Source organism: Cornus florida, unplaced genomic scaffold (genome assembly GCF_030987335.1).
Source record: "Cornus florida cultivar Cherokee Brave unplaced genomic scaffold, ASM3098733v1 CherokeeBrave_3.0.0_Hap2_Chr11, whole genome shotgun sequence".
Lineage (NCBI taxonomy): Eukaryota > Viridiplantae > Streptophyta > Magnoliopsida > Cornales > Cornaceae > Cornus > Cornus florida.
Window position 1 is genome coordinate 90,043,182 of NW_026775581.1, and position 14,832 is coordinate 90,058,013.

A 14,832-nucleotide genomic window follows, 5' to 3' on the forward strand; every position below is an offset into this window, starting at 1 on the left:
TTAATAGTTATATGTGGTTGATATATATAGATATGCAGAGGGACAAGTGGGGGCAACTGCCCCCACTGAACTTTTAATTTTGTAGTTTTTTTTAATTTTTTTAATTTTTTTATTTTTATTATATGGAAAGATTTTATGGTTTGACAGTGCACATATATATACACTATATATATAAAATCAAAAGCTCGTTCACAGTTTTACACTTTCCCACAAAATATAATATTTTTTCTACTTTCCTAAAATATTATATTCTACTTTCCCAAATAATATGATATTTTTTTGACTTTTTCAAAATATAATATTCTTTCCCACTTTTTCCAAAAAATACAAGATATTATCACATTTTTAACTTTACCATAAGCAAATGCGTTGTTTCATTTTCAATTTTTCACTCTTCAATATTTTTCTTTCTGCGAGTCTTCAACATTTCACAAATTCACAATCCAAAAAAAGCAAGCGGAGCAAACATACTACTTTACCAGTAGACAGAGACTCGGTAAGTCGTACTATTTTTTTTTTTATCATCTAAATTTACAATTGTTATTTGATATTATTATTTTAATTAGAAAAATTATTAGTTATTTCTATCAAAATTATTTTAGGGCTTGTTCTTTCAAAATTTAGTTTGTGTAATTGTGTTTTTTTTTTTAATTTGCAAGCTTGCAGCCCAAATCAATGAAATCACATATTCACTTACTCTATCAAATTTTTCCATTGATTGGATTATATGGTTTTAACTTATAAGGTTAGTTATCTTCATATCTTTATTTTATTATTAGTTTTTTAATATGAATGAATTTTTATTATGAGTAGATTGATAGACATGGTAGTTATTACTTATTAAGAATGTTTGTTAACATGAAATTTTTTGGAATGAAATTGGTCATCAATTATCTTGTAATTCTATTTTTAGTTATTTTTTCATATTTGATATATAATATATTAGAAGAGTAAGACGATTTTTATTTAGAATGTCATATTTTATTTTTATTTTCTTTTTCATATTTTATTCTTCATTCATTGAATATGATTGTTTTTTTAGTATATTTATTTCATTATTTGAATGAACTCATTTTTGAAACAACAATGAATACTCTGAAAAGATATTACAAAGGAATACAAGACTTACCATCCCCTCAACCTTAAGAAAGAAATGATGACAATCCAAAAAAAAGTTGTATGGAAATTGACTTACCAAATCTTCCTTCAGATCAACCTCAAGAAAGAAATGATGACAAACCAAAAAAAAGTCGTATGGAAATTGACTTACCAAATCTTCCTTCAGATCCTGGGTTACGAACTAGGATTACATATTACAATCCCAATATTCAAGACCAAATTCGCAGAGCATATATACTAAAGGGTCCTTGTCAACCTCGGAAACATAAATTTCCACAAAAGAAATTTGGACAAGCATCAGCGTTAAGACGATTTAATCCTGATTGGTTTAATGATTATTCTAATCGGTTAGAATATAGCATTTCAAAAGATGCATTATTTTGTTTATATTGCTATCTTTTTAAGCATAATATAGGAGAAGGATTTCCAAATTGGAAGAAGAAAGACAGACTTCAAATTCATGTTGGAGGGCCAAATAGTGCCCATAACCAAGCTTCGAATCAATATGAAGCTTTAAAGAATCAAAATCAACACATTTAAACAATAATTTTCAAGCAATCAGACCAGACTCGAATTGATTATCGAAAGCGTTTGACTGCATCAATTGATTGCATTCGGTATTTGTTAGAACAAGGGCTTGCATTTCGTGGTCATGATGAATCTGAGCATTCAAGTAATCAAGGAAATTTCCTCCAGCTTTTAAAGTTTCTTGCTAATTATAATGAGGATGTTAAATCAGTAGCATTAAAGAATGCTCCTGAAAATCTTAAGTTAACCTCACTTGATATTCAAAAGGATATTGTGAATGCTGCTGCCATTGAAACTATTAGCGTTATTATTAGTGATATTGGAGATGAACTATTTTCTATCATGATTGATGAATCTCGTAACATCTCAACAAAGGAACAAAAGGCTGTTGTATTTCGTTATGTGGATATGGATGGTGATGTAATTAAACGTTTTATAGGTGTGGAACATGTTACAAGTACCACTGCTCTTTCACTTAAGATGGCAATTGATGAACTATTTTGTAAGCATAGACTGAGTATAACTAGATTGCGCGGGCAAGGATATGATGGAGCTAGTAATATGCAAGGCGAATTTAATGGTCTTAAAACACTAATTTTAAAGGAAAATAAATGTGCTTTTTATGTCCATTGTTTTGCTCATCGACTACAGTTGGCTCTTGTGAAAGTTGCAAAAAGTCATGTTGATATCACCACTTTTTTTAGCTATGTTGCTAATGTGGTCAATGTTATTGGGGCTTCATGTAAACGTCATGATATTCTTCATGAAAAACAAGTTACCATGGTTATTGAAGCACTCAATAATGGTGAAATTGAAAGTGGACGGGGTCTTAATCAGAATACCATTTTGAAGCATGCTAGTCATACACGTTGGGGCTCTCACTATGATACTTTAATCAGCTTGATTTCTATGTTCTCATCTGTTATTGATGTGCTTGAGATAATTATAGATGATGGATCATATGTTGAACAGAGATCTGAAGCAAAAAATTTATTGACACTCATGCAGTCATTCAATTTTGTCTTTACTCTCCATTTAATGAGGGCTATATTGGGAGTTACAAATGAATTGTCAAAGGCGCTGCAAAAGAAAAATCAAGACATTGTAAATGCTATGTCCTTGATTAAAGTATGCAAGAAAGAACTTCAAATGATGAGAGAGAATGGTTAGGATTCTTTACTCGAACAAGTTTCTTCTTTTTATGAAAAACATGGTATTGAAGTTCCCAACATGAATGATACACTTGTAACTCCAGGGCGATCACGACGTAAAGCTAATGAAATCACAAATTTGCATTACTATTGTGTGCAATTGTTCTATGCTGTGTTGGACATGCAACTTCAAGAGCTGAATAGTCGTTTCAGTGAGTCAAACACTGAGTTGCTTATTTGTATATCGTGTTTGTGTCTAGATGATTCATTCGCTTCTTTTGACAAGGAAAAACTAATCCTTCTTGCTGAATTTTATCCGAGAGATTTTGCTCCGTTAGACCTCCTGAAACTTGGTGATCAACTAAACACTTATATTATTGATATGTGCTCTAACAAGGAGTTTTCAAATTTAAAAGGAATTGGTGATCTTGCTCGAAGAATGGTTAAGACAAAAATAGACAATGTTTATCCATTAGTTTACTTGCTTTTGAAATTGGCATTGATTTTGCCAGTTGCTACTGCCACAGTGGAAAGGGCTTTTTCTGCCATGAATATTTTGAAAACTCGACTGCGCAATCGAATGGAAGACCAATGGATGAATGATATGATGGTTGTGTATATTGAGAGAGACATATTTAGTACTGTTGACAATGATATTATTATTCAACGCTTTCAGAATATGAAAAATTGTCGAGGGTAGTTGTGAATGTACTAAATAGAAATATTATGAATCAATGTTTTAGTTTTTACATATATTATTTTGGTTCAAATTATATATATATATATATATATATATATATATGGTTGTGTATATTGAGAGAGACATATTTAGTACTGTTGACAATGATATTATTATTCAACGCTTTCAGAATATGAAAAATTGTCGAGGGCAGTTGTGAATGTACTAAATAGAAATATTATGAATCAATGTTTTAGTTTTTACATATATTATTTTGGTTCAAATTATATATATATATATATATTATTGCTATTAAAAATTGCCCCCAAGGAAATTCCTGGCTACGCTACTGTATATATGCTAACAGATTATATATATGAATAGTACAGTGGTATGCCTACTGTCTGAAATTTGAATTGGAATTATGATTATGAGTTGACGTTAATACAGTTGACTTATTAAGTTAATTGAAATTGTTGGATACTATTTGATTAGTCGGAGAGGTTCGACTTTACTAGCATGGTCTGGGACCAGCCTATTTAGAAGTGCACTACCCCTCTTGTTATAGGCCATTGGGCTGAGTATGCCCTTATTACGTTGATGTGATTCGGAATCATCTGGGTGGGTAGATGCACAAATTCAGCCATATGTTTCGGTAGTTGGACTACATGCGATGCTCACCTTGTTGGAGCATGGGAGTGTTTGATCCTATACTTGGGCTTTGACAACATACCACCTATTTGAGGGGAGCTCGGGCTCATGTGAGATGTGAAACTTCCAGAGTATGACTTGTATATTGGACTTTTGATATGGTGTAAGGACTGCGTAAATATATGTTTAATAAGTGAATGTACTTTTTGGTTATAAGTTAGGGCTCAAGTATACAAAATTCTTGTACTGATTGTTTTTTTTTTTTTTTTCAAATATTTGATTTTAAATATCTATTGTTTTCGATATTTCAGTTACGTTTATCCTTCATACATATGCAACCGAGAGTTCTTTATTTTAAATTTGATATCACATAACTAAATTGTTTTTATTCAGAATACTCTTCCTCACAGATTGGAGGACCTCAGCTCAATCCTATCCATTGGTTTTAGGGCTGTATCATCAAGGGTTTGTGTATAAAGGCAATGTTATAGCAGCAGATAGGTTTAAGGCCTGAAAAATACATTTTTTAATACTCTCTAGAGGCTGTCCTTGAGTGACACAAAAAGGGGAGCTAAATGAGAGTTTCTGAGGGCTTTTGCAAGAGAGCACCAAGAACGACAGATTGCTCCGGCACCAAGCAAGTCGACGACAGACAATCGGGTCAGTATTGATTCCCACAAGTCAATGGGAAGTCCAGACCAATCCGGTGATGAATATGATGTTCCAATTTGAAGATTTGATTCGTAAAATGTAGAATTGTAATAAATATGTCTTGGGCTGATTTAAATTGAAATGGTCGATAATTTATTCAAACAATATATAAGTAAATGTGGGCTGTCTGTTAAAATTGTAGTGTAAAAGATGATTTTGGTAGTAATCTTATTCGATGAGAGTAAATGATTGAGAATTTGATCACTAATATGCAATCAAGTGAATTTCACCAATTCATTTGGCTAGGCTATCCCCTTCCTTTACTTTCTTTTCATTTCCTTCAATTTGAACGCACTTGGCCAATTTGCTTCTATTACGTTTGTACGTGTTTGTGGTTTGAAGCAACTGTTCTTAAGCAATTTCTCTTTTTGTTCTATAAATATGTAAATTTCAAAATTAGAAAATACATTTTTCTTTTGGATTTGATTGGAACTATGAAAATAATTTAGCAAAGTAGTGCTTTGAAAATACGGTAAATTAAGTAGTACTATGAGATGCCAATAAGATGTTTCTGTTTTAGTATATGTAGGTTAGTATGTAGGCATGTATATGAGTAAGGATTAACATGTGCATAAGCATACGCTGTAAACATTTATATATATATATATATATGCATGATTATATGTATATTCTTTTCATATATAAACACACAGGAATATATGCAATATTTAAACTGTATAGGTTCATATATATCATTAGGCATGTGTATATGTATATATATAATTGCATGTGCATATGGTTCCTATACATGCTTGCCTGTTGTTTGGACTTTGGACATGAGTCCAGAGTCTCTCTATTAATAATGGATGGTGTTTCAGGAAATGAGAGATGTTTGTTTCAGGTCTAATATTCTTTTTATAAGCAGCTCTCAAAATTTGTTAACAATGCATTGAATTGGCTAATTGCAGGTTGTATAGCACCATATTCAATGTCACATAATCCTTCCCCCAGTGTAAGTAATTTTTGTTTCTCTACTTGAATAAACTAAGATACCCACCCATTGATTTTTACCGTGAATGTGAGGTGAACTACATACAATGACACTCACAGTCAAACACGGGTATTAGGAGGAGTATCACATGTTAAGTATTCTAGGGTATTATATACTTTCTCATGCATGAGATGTAATAAACACATTTAATTGGATATCTAACAAGCAAGGGTATCTGATAATTCATGTTTATATTTATATAATTTACATATTTTTTTCTATTTCTTCTTTAGATTATTTTATTGCTACAAAACAAGTGAAGTTTATATTGCTTATTTTATGTCAAATAAAAATGTTATTTTTAACATATAAAATAAAAGTACTACTAAATTAAATGAATTTGTAGCATCTCTTCTTGTCACTGGGTTTGGACATTTGAATAAATCAGTATTTAGACACATACCGATGCCTCATACACGCACCAAAATTCATATTAATGTATAATATATTATTTAATTTGAATAATTGAAAATTTGTTGACTTACCACAAAAATGACACTGTTTAATTCTTTTGGATTTGGATTCACTTCGCTAATTTCTTTATCTAAGCCATTATCCGACAATTATGAACATGTTACGTTGCCATGTGTGTTTCAATTTACTTGTGTATGAAACCATAACATAAATGTCAAGTGATGACATAGCATGTTTATAGTCTTTTAATGATGACTTGAAGATGCTTAGAGAGAAACTATTGGTGAGAATCCAAATCAAATTCTTTATTTGAAAGTGATTAAAAGGTAGAAGTTTGGGTTTTATAAATGTAATAAATTTGGAAATATTACAAATGTGCCATGGTGTGGTATTGTGATATGTGCAGTTGAGTATACAGCTTACGATATCTCTAATGTGAAGCTGTAAGCTGCACATGTAACATGGCCACTCTCACCATGCAAATTATCCATAAATATTCCAATTTCTAACGTTCACGACATGGAATTAACCTAGGTGGATAAATTGTAAACGATTATTGCCCACGTTATAAAATGTAAACGTTTTTAGCAACGACTGATGGATTCTGATAGCAGACCAGTTAGGACAAGATGGGGAAAATATTTTGCACAAAGTTCGTTCTCTCATTCTTGACTCAAATTCTCACACTAGTCAGTCCCAAATTGAACCAAGCAATTTCCTAACATAAGATATAATAATAGATCACATATATTTCTGAGTTCAAGCATCTGAATTTATTTTCACATAACCGCCCCTTCCATCTCCTTCCTCACTGAATCTTGAAGTATCTGCAAAAAAGCAAACACAATATTCCACTCAATAAGAGGCCAAATATGCACATGACTTGTGGATATGGAAGACCAAAAATAGATGAAACAAATAATCAAACTTTATCAAACATAAAGGTCTTTAAAAAGAAACTAAAATTTAATAGCATCATGTTCATGGAATTATATCAAAATTAAGCTCACTGCAAGCATAAAAAATGTTTACAACCGCAACACTTCATTAATGAACTATTCGAAAAAGTTATATTCATTTCATGAAATTTGTTGGCAATCAGGACTCAAGCAAGTTGCACTGAACAAGAGTGCAAACCGAGGAAGCCATCAATCTAGAGCTGGAGTCTCGATCAGTTTGAGGTACCATTCGTGGAACACACAGTCTATTTTATGGACTACTCACATGGATAACCGCCTTATCAATCTACCCCTAAAGAATCAGTTGCTTAGTGAAATGTTTCTACTTAGTACTCACTAGTCTTCAATATCTCAAATTCTAAATATAAATGTACAGATATAACTTCATGAAATATTCCATAAAACTATACATTCAAAATGTGTAGATAAAGGGCTTGCTCACAGCCAAGAAACATGGCCCAACAAGGGTATTTTGATTAAATTTTCAAATGTAACCTGCATAAGAGGCTTTTAAAATGACAACTCAGTGCAAAGGAAAACAGGTCATGTTCAGAATGATTATATTTCTTCAACATCTTAGTACATGTTGCCATTGTTAGTGCTACAACCACATCCAAAATAATCATGGAAAACAAACATTAGATAACATGTTTGACATTCATCAAGTAAAATAGATTCAATTTCCCACACCATTACTGAATAGACGCAAGTATTTCACCAGAGTAAGTCATACCATGTCCATGTATGAATTTACGATAGCAGTCAACAACTTGTCTCCTGCAAACTTTCTCCTTTGCTGTACCAATTCATGATGTGAGATCTTCTTTTCCTGAAGAACAAGATTGAGATAAGGATATTAGCAAAATAAAAGACACCTAATTCTTCATAAAGGTTGCAGGGAATATTATTAGAGGATGACTGTTGCAAAAAATTAAATGAAAGTAAAAGAAAAGGAAAGATATATATATATATAAGAGAGATACTTTTCGCACACATATTTAGTTTGAATGAAAGATTACTGGGAAAAAATTATATATTATGAACATGATTCCAAAGGAAATTGCACACAATCAACAATACTCAGACATTAAACAATTAGTGCATTACCAATTGTATGTCCTGCATATGACATTAATCAAGTGACGATGAAAAATAATTTAAGAAAAATGTTGGAAATACTTGCTTACCTTTTCATAGACCAATTGGATTGATAAAGATAGATGCCACGGCCATACAATTCATTGCTCTTAGGCTCAGATTTCCCATAATAACCAAAACCATGAGAAATTATCTTTCTAATCTCATTCTTAGAAGCACCATACCAAGTTAACCTCACATTGGCATTGCCATCACACTTGTTTTCCATAGCTTCCTTGAAATTTTGGAAGGAGCGAAACCGGGCTTGTCCTGTAAAGCCAGAGGAAGCATATTTGTGTATGGCCACCACTCTGCTATGAGCTCGAAGAGAACCCCATCCCAAAAAAAATCTTTCTTGGATAATCGCAAACCGCCTATCCCCTTCATCTACTCTGATCAATCCATCACCAAAATCTTGAGATTGCACACCGTTTGGGCCGGAAATCTCACTTTCACAATCAGGAATCGATGGCTTTTCTTGATTCACTGACTCCGAAACTTCGGAACCCGGATCAACTAAAGTACGTGTTGTTGTGCTAAACCCATTCACATACTCGTCGTTATTGCTTCCCATTGAAATAGAAAGTAACCCACTTTGCTCGCTCATGTTTTCCATAAGAGAGAATTCCTAACAAGGTCAGAATTTTTATACAAAAGCTGAAGTGAATTACAATAACTCAAAACCTAATTTAAATGAAATTAGCTTAATCCCTGATGAGCTTACTAATTCTCTGCATCTAAATCTTGCAATAACTAAACAAACCCAGAAAATAAATAAATAACCAAAAAGAAGAAGATTCAATACAGAGATAGCTATGTATGGGTGCATGAACAGAGATAAATTTCAATCAAGAGGAGGAGAGATCGAGGGCTGCCTCCACATGGGTTGCTTCTTATACTTGGGTTTGCCTGGGCCCAATTTGGGTTCTTGTTCTGGGCCTGTTGTTTTGGTCTGTTTTTGTAAATTCTTCTCCAGCCCAAGCCGAAGCCCATTGTACATATGTTCATTTCTTTATACAATTGCCTAACTTTCGAAAAATAATAATAATAATAATAATAATAATATTTCAGAGATCCAATACATGCTTTGATTATCTCCTTATGCTAGTTAATCAAAGCAATTATGAAAATAAAAACTTCCCTTTCTCAGGGACTTGGTTGCCAATGATAAAGAAATGAAAATTTATCCGGAGACACTCCTTGAAAAAGATATTGTACACTAGATTTATTTGAATCGTATTCGTGCAAGTGTGTATTGTATCTCACACGGTGCCGTGCACGAGTTCATTCAATTAACTAATTAAAAAATTATATGAAATCGGGTGGTAGTCAGGACTCACTGAACAAGAGTGCAAACCGAGGAAGGCATCAAGTTTTTTCTATAGATGGATAATTGCCTTAACAAACTTCCCCACTCAAGAATTAGTTGCTTAGTGAAATGTTTCTACTTACAATAACTTAACAAACCCACAAAATTAATAAATAAACAAAAAGAAGAAGATTCAATATAGAGATAGCTAAATATGGTGTATGAACAGAGATAAATTTCAATCAACAGGAGGAGAGAAATCGAGATCTACCCAGAATTGAAATCTAATCCCTTGAGAAAAATAAAAGGATAAAGCTGAGAAGAATTAATAATACAAACAAACAGAACAATCTAAAGAAAATCAATTGAATGCTTACCAGAGAGAAGGAAGTAAAAGCAAATTTGAATAAATTAGGTTTGGAACTTTCGCAATAATTAGAGAAGCGGAGAAAGAAAATCAGAAAAAGGGTTTTGATGGTTGATAAAGTTAGGGTGAGGGGCTCAACTACATAAAACAACTCTAAAGTATATTTATATCACATCTTTCACGTGCAAAAAAAAAAAAAAAAAAAATACTTGGAAAGTTCTCTAATAAATTTTAACACTAAGTTAACTAAATTACCCATTTTATAAAATATATAAAAATAAATAATTTTAAAAAATGACCAAAAATGATATTATTAGAGGACGCTCCTCACTTGCAAAAAAAAAAACCCTTAAATTTTCAATTTGGTGCAAATGGGTCCCCTTACAAATTTAAACCCTAAGTTAACCATTTTATAAAATGTTTAAAAATAAATAATTTTGTAAAATAACCGAAAAATACACTATTGGAGGACACCGATAATAACAAGTAAAGATAAAAATAGAAAATCAAAATCAAAATAAAAGTATTGAAGAAAAAAAATGAAAATAAAGTGCAAACTAAAGAAAGCAAATTTGTTCTAAACTCCGAAATCCAGTGCACACTAATATTGGGATTTTTTTTCTTTTTTTTTTAACAAATAAATAAATAAATTTAATAGAAAACAGTAAACTGAAATCTCAAAGAATTCAAATCCTTGTTCTCCAAATTCTCAAAGTTTCAAAAAAAGAAGTTTAGAGATATATATATAAATAAAAAAGTTTCAAAAAAAAAAGTAATGTACATATAGCATCCTTATACTATGTGATTAGTAGCATATATACCCCCTTAGGCATTTTCAGAAGAGTAAAAGGACAAAAAAGGTATTACAACACTAATTTATGACAGATTTCTGATTGAGGGTAATTTTGTACAATTTGAAAATATTAAGGGTGTTTTTCACATACTTTTTCAAATAGAGGGTGTGTTTTGCCCACTTTTTCAATAATAATATACTTGCATTACCATGTTGAGTCCCCAACAGTTTTGTGTGTGTGTGTGTGTGTTTTTTAAGCAAATATTGGTTTAAAGAGCTAAAACAGCTGTTAACATGGTTGCATTACCATAACATTGCATGCCCATTCCATTCCTTATCCCTTCTTGTCCTACATTTACACATGTTAACCAAACTCACTACTAAAGTGTAATGTTAAAAGCTCAAAATGACAAATGGGAGAGTAACTTCTTTGTGCAAACCAAATGAACATTTTGAAATTGAGAACACGAGTTAAAACCACTACTCGAATGCAAACATTTATTTAAGCTGGAATCTTCACAATTCTCCACAGCAGCAGCCATATCATATTTGTCATTGCATATCCCATTCATACACTGAAAGATTGTTTTCAACCAAAAATATGAGCTAATAACACTACTTGAACAATAATGATTTACAAAACACATATAATAATTATACAAGCAGAAAAGTAGAAGAGTCATTGAAGGGAAGCAAAAGGACTAAAATGCCAGATTGTGTAGTAGAATTTTGTTCCATCAAATTCTTTTTCCCACTTCTGCTTTCACAATAACCTAAATTCCTTAAGCACCATACCGCCCCCTCAGCTGCATGCTGAGCTGCTGTTTTCTTCTTCGTGTGGGGCGTGCTGAAGCACTCAAAAACCATTACCGAGGGTTTTTCTACCCCAACGTTGATCTTAATGTTATGTTTGGTGTACATAAATGGAATAGAATGTAGTGAAATGCCCATTTCAACCATTCCTTTGTTTGGTATGCAATTTAAAGTGGGAATGGTGAATGAAAATACATTCCACAACTAAACCTATGAAATAGCCATTACATTCCCAAGTAAATTTTTTAAAAAAAATCAACTTCTCAAAAAACCCTCATGTTCCAAATCCAAAAACCACCACTCCCTTCCACCACAACCACCTCCGCCTTTCACCAACACCATCACGAATTGGTTTTCATCCCATTTTTTTTTACAAATATAACCTTATTAGACCATGCCACCTCATTAAAATCAGGTATATTAATGTAATTTCCAATAAAACCCCAAACCCACATTCTCTCTCCATCGTACGATCTCTCTCTCAACTGGTATTCTCTTTCTATATTCTCAAGAAACTCCATTATCATTGTTAGATCACCGTCGCCGTTGTCGTCAACCATGGTGTCGTGAACTTGTTACCGTGATCCATACCATCACGGTTGTCGTCAACCATGGTGCCTTGAATTAGTCGCCGTGAATCACGCGGTTGGCAAACGCATAAATTTCTACTCATAGCTAAGAATTATCAGAGAATCAAAAAGTTCAATAAGAAAGCCTGTTTGGTTAAAGAGAAAATGCAGGGAAAGAAACGAAATTAAAATTTGGCTCTGATTTTTCCCTTTTTTTAGGAGTCAAGACCTAGGAAATAAAAAGTTCGACTCAGTTGAAGATGTAATTTTCATAAACCTAAAAGACAAGTATACTTGACACAGAAAATGTTATAATTTCTCCCCCTCCCTCCATTTTCTCAGTAACCAAACAAAGACCCCACAAATTTTGAAAATAAGAAGAGCAGATTGTCCATTATCTTTTATTTTCCTTCATGTTTCGAGCAACTAACTAGGGATTTATATAATTGGGGTTTCCTCCATTTTCTTAGCGACCAAATAGAGATTCACATAAAAAATAAAAAATAAATAAAAAAAAATCCAAATTTCAATGATTAGAAAAAATATGAGAGGACACTGACTTTGGGTTTTGGCAAGCGATCTTCCAGAAAACAGCATAAGACCATTGGTTATTGGCACAGAGAGTCTTCAAAGCTTCTTTCAACACATACCCCATAGGTCCGAATCGCGACGAGACTTTGAACTTTGATGCAACAGTGAATCAACAAACTGAAATTAGATGACCGTGTAGGGTAACAAATAGATATAGATATAGATATAGAGAGAGAAAATTTAGTGCGGGAGATCACAAATTTCCCGGCAACTTGGATTTTCCGGCCTAACTTCCACGGCACGATCCTCGTCCCACCTCGTTTCGTCCTCAATCCCCTGCTCCTCTTCCTCTCTGGATCCAAGCTCCCCACAATCATCCTCCTGCAACTCATTCTAGAGAGAGAAGAAAAACAGGTCCAGTAGAGAGAGAAAGTGGAACACACTTTGAGACCTAAACTATACCACAAGCTTTGAGCTCGTAGTTGGCAAAGATTTTCTCCATTTTTGCTCAAAAATTGTATCAAATATTACAAAAATAGAGATGTATATGTGTGTATATATAGTTGTATGACTACGATCATGTATAAAGTTTGGATGCAAAAACATTTTTTATAGGGGAGGGGTATAATCGTCATATTGAAGGGTAATTTTAGAATTAGTTAAAAAGTCTGAGTCACGTGCATCACCGTATCACCGGAAAGAGGATTCCGACCTCTGGAGAGAGACAAAGTGCTCAATTTTAGAACTACTATGACTAAGTTGCTTACTTTTTTACTTCAGGGGGTATTTTGCTCGATGGACTAAACCTCATGGGGGTATTTTGCACTTTTGCCTTTACACGCTATCATATTTTTTGTTACCAACTTTACCTATTACTTTTCTTCCCCTAGTATAACCATCTTTCCTTAGTTTTACCCCTCACCATGTCACTTTTTCCAAGGCCCATTTAAGATTTTCTTTGCACGATGTATCCAAACCATCTTTAACTTATTTTCTCACATTTTATTTTCAATTGGTCTACTCTAACCATTTTCAAAATGTAATCATTTCTAATTCTGTTCATTTTAGTCTTATGGCGCATCCATCTCAACATTCACTTTTCTGACACATCCATATAGACTGATGAGAAATATAAATTGGTAGTATGGAGAAAATGGATACGCTTGGGAAAGTTGATCATGAAAAGGAGGTAAGGCCACAGCCGGTTAATGTCATCCTGAATTTTACCAATGCCACTGGGCCATATCAAATTCTTTACCAGTTTCAAACTGGATTTCACATGCAGTCAAAGTAATCATGGCTGATTAGTCCATTCATACATAATTTGTCCAAATTTCAAAAATTTAAGAAAGTGTCCGATAATTTATCCAATTTATAATGCACCACGTTACTTATATTGAGAGATCTAAGTATAAAATTCCATTCACGCAATAATTAACTGAGATCTAGCACAATACGTTATTTAAAAAAAAAAAAAAAAAAAAAAACTAGCTTTGAATCATATTGTGATCTGTATTTGTTATGGTCAATTGCTCTCAGGAGAGTCACGGGATGGGAAAGAAGGATTACCTTTTTAGGAGCACAAATATCATCACATTCCTATATGATTTTCTGCCATTATATTTATAAAAAAAAAAAAATTAAAGATTTAATTTCATTAACACCCCGAGATTTGGACATCTTTTACGAAAAGATATAGTTTGAAAATGACTAGAAATTACTTTCACACACTATTTTTTTGTTACTTTTACCCAAAAAAGGTGCGAAAAAACAATTTTACACCCATTTTTCTTTAATTACATTTTAATTCAAAATTTCAGCAAAGTTAAAAGACAAATTTTCCTTGATTAAATATATATAAACACATTTAAAAATATGAAATTGAATACTATAAATATAAAGCTTCTTAACATATATATTTTAATTAAAATCTATATATAATATATTTAATTTTTAATATAAATAATTTTGAGTTTAAATTTATAATAAAATTTAAAAAAATAAAATTAAATACCATAAATGGTCCAAACATAATCCATGTCAGATTTGTCCAAACTTTAAAGATGTAAATAAAATATCATAGCTACCTTTTATACAACCTTTTTTTTTT

At 32.2% G+C, this 14,832-nt stretch overlaps 1 protein-coding gene and 1 pseudogene across 1 annotated transcript; one reads left to right on the top strand and one right to left on the bottom strand.

The window, feature by feature from the left end:
* The first annotated feature begins 1,254 nt into the window (after positions 1-1,254).
* On the top strand, positions 1,255-3,498 carry LOC132281519 (uncharacterized; annotated as a pseudogene).
* Positions 3,499-7,003: 3,505 nt separating this feature from the next.
* LOC132281520 (probable inactive poly [ADP-ribose] polymerase SRO2) lies at positions 7,004-9,150 on the bottom strand. The gene is made up of 3 exons (XM_059783220.1): positions 8,391-9,150; positions 7,974-8,032; positions 7,004-7,071 (listed from the first exon to the last, which is right to left on the bottom strand). The coding sequence occupies exons 1-3, from the start codon at positions 8,954-8,956 to the stop codon at positions 7,004-7,006; spliced, it is 693 nt and encodes a 230-aa protein (XP_059639203.1). The 5' UTR covers positions 8,957-9,150.
* Positions 9,151-14,832: the final 5,682 nt, after the last annotated feature.